Source organism: Episyrphus balteatus, chromosome 3 (assembly GCF_945859705.1).
Source record: "Episyrphus balteatus chromosome 3, idEpiBalt1.1, whole genome shotgun sequence".
Lineage (NCBI taxonomy): Eukaryota > Metazoa > Arthropoda > Insecta > Diptera > Syrphidae > Episyrphus > Episyrphus balteatus.
The window spans coordinates 127,431,394-127,441,190 of record NC_079136.1 but is presented as its reverse complement, the minus strand read 5'-3'; the positions used below and the strand labels follow the sequence as shown (position 1 = coordinate 127,441,190).

The window sequence follows — 9,797 nt, the reverse complement described above, 5'->3', positions numbered from 1 at the left end:
AAATTTGAAAAGAATCTAATAAATTTAGCTTAAAGTTTTAAAAATTTATTCAAAAAAATAACCACACTTTTTCTTGTTTTTTTTTTTTTCTTTTGTTTTGTAAAGTAACACATTTTTTTTTCATAATAATTGATTCATGTTCACATACATATACAATACATGTATATATTTTTTATATATATCGCTTAAGGTAAATAATATACCTGTAAATGTATCTTATAAGTACATTACCTACATTACAATAATTCTATTATAATTTTGTATTTTTTTTTAATAACAATTCTCTTCTTATATTTTTCTAGTGCACATATTTTTTTAAATTTTCATTCACACATTGCACATGCATCTTCACACACTCAACACAGTTCTCTACAGGGGTCCTTCAAAATATATTCTTTTTTTTTTTAATTTAAATTAAGGAAATAAAATTTTGTTTTGTAAGGAACAAATCATATTGTTCCTACGAACGATCTAAATCATTTGCATCAGGAGGAGTAACTTTCTCATCCTGATCAATTTGAATCTTATGATGAGATGATGATCGTCCATGTGACGATGATGATGATGAAACAGGAGCGACAGCTGTATTCCCTTCCTTCTGTTCGACAACTGGACCACCAGTCCCAACGATAACATTCAAATCCTTAGAATTAGTTCGACGATGTCTTAAAATACACGATGCCGCCTCAGCTGCCAACAATTGTTTGTCGTTGATATTCAAATCTTTGGAATTATTACGTGAATGTCCACTTCCAGCGGCACCCTCATTCGAATTCTTAACTTTATTTTCAACATTCTTTACGACATTGACACTCTTCCTCCCACGAAATAGATCAACATCAATTCGAAAATTATTTGGCATATAAATCTGATCATACGAATGATTCCGGGAGTGTTTCTTCACAAATGTTCCACATCCTGGAGTCAAATTATCCTCATCGTCATAATCATCGTCTTTGCTATTGTGTAATTGATTTTGTATAAATTTGATATTCGGTTCGTCACGGGAATTATTTCTGGAATGGGCATTTGTTGAGGTGGAGGTGGTGGTGAGTTTTTGTCGCAAATCAGTGGAATTAAGGTCATTGGAATTATTTCGGGAATGTGTTTGGAATTTCTTTAGATTTCGGAATTTACTATTTGTTGTATTGGTATTGTTGTAGTCATCATTGTGATCCTTGGCGTTATAGCCACGAATCATTTTCACATCACACGATGCACTACGGAAGTGTTTTTTCGATTTAGTTTGTGGAAGAATTGCTGCCGATGGATGAAGGGAATTATGTCCTTTGTCATAGCTGGAAGAAGGATAAATTAGTTTAATGAGATTTTGGGGAGGGAATGTTATTTGTTTTCTTACCCAGATTCAAGTTGAATTGTGCGGGAATTGTTGCGAGAATGCCTAAGGATTTCTGAGGGTATAATCAGTTCATTACCTCCATAAGGCACCACGGTTTGATTATTGTCGGCTAATTTCTCTTCAAACACTGAAATAGAGAAAAACATATTCATTATCAGAACATTTTGAAGAAAATATTCTAAAACTTACGTTTATCCAAACTGATGATCGATCCAACAACTAATTCGTTAGTATTCAGAGGTTTCAGCTTGTCCAATTGCTTACGCCTTCGCACCAGCCACCAATCAACCATGAATATTGCCAGAGCAACGATCTTTACAAATGCACACAATCCAACGTATCTAGAAAACAAAAACCCATTAGAATTAAAGACATCTCCTGAACAAATCTCTTCGAACTCACTTCCATCGGAATTTCTCGATATCATATATCAAACATCTTCCACCTTTTTCGCCACAAGTTGACTTCCATAGCAAACACGTTGAATCTATTAGATTTCCAAAGACTATCGGTGCTGGAATATATCCGAATAAACGGAAAATAACAAACTGCATTCCTAGGGCAAACGAACGTTCCTCTTCGGACACCGAACGCAAGACAATCATAAGCAGTGGCATTTGCGTTGACGCTACCATGAAGGTCATAAAGAAGAGCAATATCAAAAATGGATAGATAGTCCGACAGGGAGTGGTACATGGTCCGGCTGTTGCCACCGGTACCACAGTTACTTCAGCAAAGTTTTCATAGGCATTCAAGGCTTGAGCTTGACTACCACCGGGTCCATTAAAAATGCTGGTTATATTGGAATGAACACCTGGAAGACAAGAAAAATAAATTTTATATTGCAATTTGATAAATCATATGAAGTTCCATCTTACATGCACAATTAGTATAATTGGAACTTGATGAAAAAGCTGTACACCCTGCATGGCAGGGACTAAAATATGTTAGGCCATTATTGCCACAAACTGGTTCCACATCTGTTGTCAAACACTCACAACCAAAATTGCAAGCTGCTGTTAGATTCACAGTAAATGGTTCCAATGAACTGTGCGTCGATGAGTTATAATAAGGAATTGTAGTACCGGCCATTTTGAGATTCTCACAACCCAAAAAGAATAACAGAGCATAACAACTCAGACAAGCCACATTCGATATGAGAACAAACTGAACGGCACCTTTGGGTTTCAGTTGGAAACGTTTTAGAATACAACCACCCACAAAGATGCCAATGCATGCTCCGGGAACGGCAATTGATCCAGTGAATACACTGGCTTGACTTTTGCCAAGACTGAATTGGGTTTCTAGATATTTTGGTAGAAAAACGACGAATCCGGAGACAATCATAAGTTCCATGCAGGCTCCGAGACATGTTGTGATATAGACCGGATTGGTAACTAAACGAAGCATTGATTGAGGGATATCTGCGAAAGGAAAGAATAAAAAATATTAAAAGTCACAAAAGTCAGTTTGAAGTTGACAAACCTTTGATATCCTTTCCATAACCAGTATCAACTTGAGGTTTAACTTCGGGTGCTTTATCTCCTAGGTCTTTTTTAAGCTTTTCATCAAGTTTGCGGGGCAAACTATTTGAATTATTTGGCAGGATTGGTGGCAGTAGCTTTTCAGAGGTTTTGCGGATTTTTTTCTTTTCATGGGTGAGGACCTTAAAAGCAAGAAAACATATAGATTATTTAGTTAATGAAAAAGAAGGTAAAACAAAAAAGTTTAAAACTATACTTACCTTTGGGAAGGAGAAAAATGGAATAGCAACAATAAGCAGCAGCACTCCACATAGAAGAAATCCACCCCACCACATGCCAACCCAGCGACGATCACCAGGATCTGGAAATTCAAATAAAACCAGTAGATAATTATGTAGTGTTCATATAAAATTTAAGGCATCTTATTTATGCCACAAACAGCCAATTAGAGCTTCTAAAAAAAATTAACTTAGGAGATTTTTTTTGTTTTTAGGAATAAAAAGAAGAAGACCTAAACGGCTTCTTTAAATTAACCTAAATTGCATATAAAACATTATTAGTTGTTAAGTTCAGAAGATGCCCACCAATGCTTATTTTCAAACTATTTACAAAAAAAAAAAAGAATAAAAGAAGGTGCGATGCGAAGAAAGAGACTTTGAATGCTTTAGATTCTGGTTATATGGAAATGATGGCGTATTTAAGGATTAGTTTGACGCAGGCTATTCAGAGGTAGCGCGTCACATAAAGGTTAGAGATTTATTAAGACCACCGTTTTACATAACCAAGTGCTGAGTTGGCTTTGAGAATTATGCAGTCGATTTGCATTAGAAAATTGAGTTCTCGATCACATAAGAGACCGCAAGGTTTCGAAATGATTCAAAAATGGATATGGGTTGGTTGTAGAGTGGGCAGTAACGGGGAAGAGATATTATGCGTTTACGTGAAAAGATCATTAATTTTGATTGGTGTTTAGTAACATTTAAATTCTAGACAATACCTGCATTGGGAAATGTTGTTTGTGGTCAGAATAATTCAAAAGTACCTAAATTTTGTCCGTGAGGACATATTGAAGTTTAAAGTTGTTTATGTATCTGATGTAGCAAATTTATTTCGACTAGAAATATGCCCCTGATTGGTATGATTTAAAAAACAAAATTTAGTAATATTTGGATCTGGCCAATCAGAGTCTTTAAAAACTTACATAATTTCAGGTGTCCTGCGTTAAATGCGGGGAAATTATGTATATGACACAGACTTAAAAAGATATCAAGGTCTAATTGAATAAGTTTGGAATCATTTTCCGATGATATTGTTTTAAAAAACTTAAAAACGTCAGCATAAAATTAATTATGGGAGTACTTTATGTTCATTTCGAAGTCAATAATGGCAAGAATGAATAGGAGGTGATATAAATGTGTTTCTTAAGGGACTCCGGAAGTAGCGAAAAAAAGGGTTACAGATCGTATTTCCGAAGTGCAAGATATTCATTTCAAAAGATTTGATAGAGAGGTGCGACAATTGACATTCTACCAATTTTTTTTCAAGAACCCATAATTTCGGAATGTGGAATAATGAAAATTTATCTCTACTGGGGTAACGAACATTTATCTTCGACAAATTTGAAAACTGTATCATCATAGGCAAGTATATAATGAATCCGGTTCAAAAATGTAGTTTTCGCGTTTCTGGCTTCAAACCGTTATTTCTTTAAAAATGGAAGAAGTTTAAGGATATTTTCAGAGCAAAAAATTGTGGTAGCCAAGAACTAATGAACAAAAACTGATGGCAAGAAATTGAAGAGCTGTACTGAAATAAGAAGTAAATGAATTTAAACAGAAGAAAAACTTTTTTTTTTGCAAATGGAACTCATAAGCCCGTTTCTTTTTAATACAAAATTTAGTCATTTATTGTTCTTGCCTTAAGGGGGACTATGACTTGGCCTGTATTTATCTGTATATATGCAAACACGCAATATATTTAAATTATTTTTTCTTAAAACTAAGTTATTATTTAATTGTAAATAGTAAATCATACTAAATAAATTTATACTACTACTACTAGATTTATCTTTACTGCTTTTGTCGGTTCAAAGCTCAACTGAAATTGTTTTACGAAAAAAAAATACTGCTCTTCTTCTAATATTTTCAGATAAATGAGATAAACTTAGGTACTTAGTTAGTTGCTTGAACTTACCAATTGAAATTATAGCCGATGATAATGAATCCATATGGAAGGACAGCAAATATGCTCCCAAAAGGAATCCCAAAACTGGTCCAAAAGCAGCCATACTATACATGCACCCTAAAAATAAATGCATTAGTAGAAGCTTGAGTTAAATTTCAATAAATAATTTCTTTACCAATATACATGGATGAACTTTCTGTCTTCACATGATCATCCACATAAGTAGTACCGAGAGTAAATAATGGACTGCCACCACATCCCAGCAGCAATTGGGCAATAACAAACAACAAAACTGGCCCAAATGTCGAAGACTTAACTTTCAGACAATTATCCTCTCTCAGAGTGTGTGGAGCGAGTGGTTGATTTGACAATCCACTCGAAAGTCTTCCCAAACCCATATCATGCTCTCTGACTGAGACGCCACGACATATATTATCACTCGTTTGATTGGCAAGCGTGATGCCAGGATTTGCTTCGCCAGTAAAATGTGGCACCATGAAGACCAACGATCCGATACCCATAATCACAGCACCTTAAATGATAAAATGTTAATTATTGAGTTCAAGATATATTCAAAAATGCTCTTACCAATTCCAATCCAAACTGGTATATGTCTTCTACTGCCCAAATAACTGACAAATATCACCGTAATAACATTGCCAATCTCATAGCTCGAAGCTATCAATCCCGAATAGCTCGATGGTATATCGAAACGCTTCTCGATAGTGGTTATCACTGAATTAATATAGCCAGAACTCAAAGCCTGTTGCAGAGTGACTAGCATCGATAGCAAAAGGACGAAAATTTTAATTCTAGCAAATTTTTGTATAACAAATGGACGACAATTGAGGATGCCACAATCGCGGCTTTGTAAATCTGGATCATCAAAGGCTGGATCATCGTGTGACGGTTGCTGATGCAGCGATAGTGGCGGCGGATGATGATTATGATGGCCACTGTTTCGGCTGTCCACTAACGAACTGGACGCCTGACGACTATGGCATTTGATCACCGTATCTGTAACGCTATTGTGGTGCGAATGATGGTGATGATGATTGTTGGAGATGCGGTGTGTGTTTGAGGTAGAGGCGCCATTGCTGCAATGAGCGGCGGCGACATTATTGATATTATTATTATTGCCACTGCAGCTGCTGCTGCTTTGTGGCATAATTGGCTCTGGACTGCCCGAATCGGCAGGCACATCGATGCTGCTGTCATCGCCGCTATTTGTTTCCGAATATAGTCCCGTCATTTGATACATTGATTCTTGTCTTCTGTGAGAAAAAGAAACATGAGAAAGAATTTTTTAAATCGATTTTTCAAAAGGAAAAAGTTAAAAATTCAAAAATTCACATATGGAAGGAAAAGTTTGGCAAAGCCTTGAGTAAGAAAACATGAATTCCTTCAGCAAAACCAATGCATGACTAACAAAGGTAAACTCAAAATCAACCTCGACCACCCCCACTTAGGAATTTCAAAAAGAACAAATAGAAAAGAAGGCCTCGACTTTCGATTTCATGGTCAAATTTTTATTTAAACGATTTTACAAAACCACAACAAAATGCACCCGTTTAGCCATTTTTTAAACAGGAAAGCTCAAAAGAGTTTAAGTAAATATATATAGTTTTGTTGTTGTTTCTTTTAACAAAGAAAATAAAGGTAAAATTGAATAAATAAAACGACATAATACCTAAATCGCAGGAAACAAAATAATAAAATAAATACGAGTACCCAGCCCTCCTTGTATAGTAGGTATAAAGCCAGAAGCATGTCCTTTTAAAACAGTGAGAACAATATTCGTGCATGTGCTAGCTGCTAGAGGTATTATCGTATGTCGTTTTGGCCGCAGACTGCGATTTTGAACCTCCAAGTCGGATCAATGTTGCATCATAAATAATTTATTTCAACAATTCCATTTGAATTCTTTTATTTTATTATTTTTTTTTTTCTTGTTTGTGTTTAAGCTTAACAGAATATAGAAAGGGAAAATATAATAAAAGGTGGATGGGGATGTGGTGGGTGGTTCTGATGGAGTTCCTCGACATTGTTCCAACAGCAGAAGAACTAATGAAATAATAAAATCGAATTGGTTTTGTTTCATTTTCATGACACAACTGCTGGCGCTGGCTTAGCTACAACTGCCAATGCCGATGAGAAGGAAAAGGATATTTTATGGTTACCATCTAATGGAAAATGGATTAATAGTTTTACATTTCGTTTTTTTGCCAGAGGTTTCTTCACTGTCAAAATCCTGTAAGACAAAAATTAACACTTTTTTAAAAGCTATATTTGGGTAACTATAAGAAGAGCTGTCTCTATATAAATTTTAAAGAAATTTTGTTGATTTTGGATAAGAGCTGACTTTTAGAACAAAATTTTATTAAACGAAAATTTTTTTTGTTTTTTAACTTTTTTTTTAGAGAAAAACTAAAAATGCTGTTTTATTACAATTGTTTTGAATATTACGTCTGCAAAGATTAATCAAAATCGTAAGAGCCGTTTTCAAGATATTTGGTATAAGAAATTTCTAAGTGAGATATAAAAAAAAAAACAACTTTCAGAATTTTATAAAAATTATCTGTACTAAATTTGAAGAAAATCAGTCGACGCGTTTAGGCTATGGAAATCTGTACAGATGGACGCACAGAACAGACGCACGGACGGAACTGCGAGACGCACTTTTTCGGAATTCTCCATCATCGTAATGTTGGTTTTGATTAAAATCTCAAATTTTTTTTGGACACGAAACCAATACCCTAAAAAATATTTCCCCCCCAATTTGGCCCCCAATGAACTAACTTCGCCACTGACTATAATATCACTAGCGTTAAGAAAAATTAGAATGTAAATTATGTTTGTATATTAAAGAAAAATATGGAGGATTACAAATAATTTGTATGTTATTAGAAGGAAGGAATTCAATTGTTGACCTAATTTTTTTTAACTTAGTTTTTTTTCCATAAAAAGTACTAATTTTTATATTACAAAAACAAATAAAAAATTGTAAAACTGCTTACTTGGTTTTTTATTTTTAATATAGCCCTAAAATCTGGAAAAATTCAGCTCTAAGATTTGTTTTTCCTTTCTTTAGATTGGAATGCAGCGTATCTATTTCTAAATATCTAAGAAATTATATTTCGGTTCAGTTTTGTTGAACATTGTAACTTTAATAACTTTAAGTTTTTATTTTTACCGAAAAACTTAGTTGGCAACAATATAATAGTCAATTTGTTTAATTGATTAATTAGAGAAGTTGGCAACTTTTCGTATTTTGTATACTCCTTCAGTGAGTGATATATCACATTTTATAAAAAAAAATGCAAATGATTTTTGACACCATAAAACTATGATAAATTAAAATTTTCGTTAAAGTCAATATCCAAATAACAACAATCAACAAAGGAAAGTGAACCTTTTTTTCAGGCAAAATCTCCAAAAATATTTGTTTTTGACTTTATTTGAAGAGCAATATATTAGAAAGTATTTTACCTGCAAAGACGTTTTTATGCTCTTGTTAATAAAAATTGTACTAGCTTTAAAACAAATACAAAAACGTCTTTATTTTTGTTTTCTAGAGCTAAATTTAGCTCTGACTAAAAAAATCGGGAATTTTTGACGATTTTGTTTGCATTTTTGACAATGCTGCGTAAGAAAAACAAAGTTGGCAACCATTCACTTAGCACACTGTAATATTTTTAACTGCTGTCTTAGCTCACCTGTGACCTTTGCGATGTCCACTGGTGGAACTCGTGCTCGTTCCTCCTCCACCAGTATCTATGTTTTGAAGTGTGGCGTGGTTGTTGTGTATATTATCCTGATCCTGTGACGGCTGTTGTTGGTATTGTTGTTGTTGCTGTTGTTGTTGATGTTGTGTAACGGTTGTTGCTGTCATAATGAATCCTTCATTCAAGTTCTAGGTCGTTTTTTTTTGTTTAAAGAAAGTTAAAAACTTTTTGTTTCTGTTTTTTTTTTTTTTTGTAATCCTGATTTTAAAGGATATTTTAACCTTATTTTAATAAGGGCCAATTTTTCAATACTCAGATAAAACTCAGTTAGAGCTTATTCCTAGGAATAAAAGTTTTTTTTATATTGACATTTGGTATTTTTTGTTCTTCTGATAGTCTAACTGAAGATTGAAAAATCAGGGCTAAGTAAAACAGAATTTGTATTGGGATATGGATGTTATTTTTTTTTATAAGATATTCCCTGTTTTGTGGTAATTAATATATTTTTTTGTTTAAGTCTGAAAAGATAAAAGAGATGAAAAAAAGGACGAGTTATTATTTTTATTCAATATCCTTATAAAAAAAAAAAATAGAATATAAAAGAACCAATTAAGGAAAGAAACTTTTCGATTAAGGAAAGAAAGAGGAGAATATCAGCACGAGAGTGTAGCAAAGTAAAATCGATTAAGTAATGGATTTTCTATATACGAGTATGTCTTTGTGTGTCGGAATGGATATGTGTGGGAACCAAGACCTTCGGTGCAAGCAGAATAAAAAAAAAATACATAAATAAAAACAAAAAAAGGATAATGAAAAAGACTTATCTATCTAAATTGGTTTTGCCTTTGCTTACACGAGATGCAAAGGTGTAACGGATAAGCTTGTTGTTTATTTAAGGATTTGATTTGTTTAAATTGTCAGACATTTTGTCTGACGACATTATTGAATGAAAATACCAGCACGAATATGTTACGTGTAGGTAGAGTATGTTTGTCTATCGTTTATCGTTTGTATGAGCTAATGATGTCAACAAATACACACACA

At 33.6% G+C, this 9,797-nt stretch overlaps 1 protein-coding gene across 1 annotated transcript; it reads right to left on the bottom strand.

Annotated features, from left to right (window-relative positions):
- Window positions 1–256: 256 nt before the first annotated feature.
- On the bottom strand, window positions 257–9,048 carry LOC129913022 (solute carrier organic anion transporter family member 5A1). Its single transcript, XM_055991357.1, has 11 exons — window positions 8,745–9,048; window positions 5,617–6,302; window positions 5,204–5,560; window positions 5,038–5,145; window positions 3,105–3,205; window positions 2,846–3,026; window positions 2,239–2,784; window positions 1,763–2,174; window positions 1,550–1,701; window positions 1,361–1,487; window positions 257–1,298 (listed from the first exon to the last, which is right to left on the bottom strand). The coding sequence occupies exons 1-11, from the start codon at window positions 8,918–8,920 to the stop codon at window positions 461–463; spliced, it is 3,684 nt and encodes a 1,227-aa protein (XP_055847332.1). The 5' UTR covers window positions 8,921–9,048; the 3' UTR covers window positions 257–460.
- Between the last annotated feature and the right edge of the window lie 749 nt (window positions 9,049–9,797).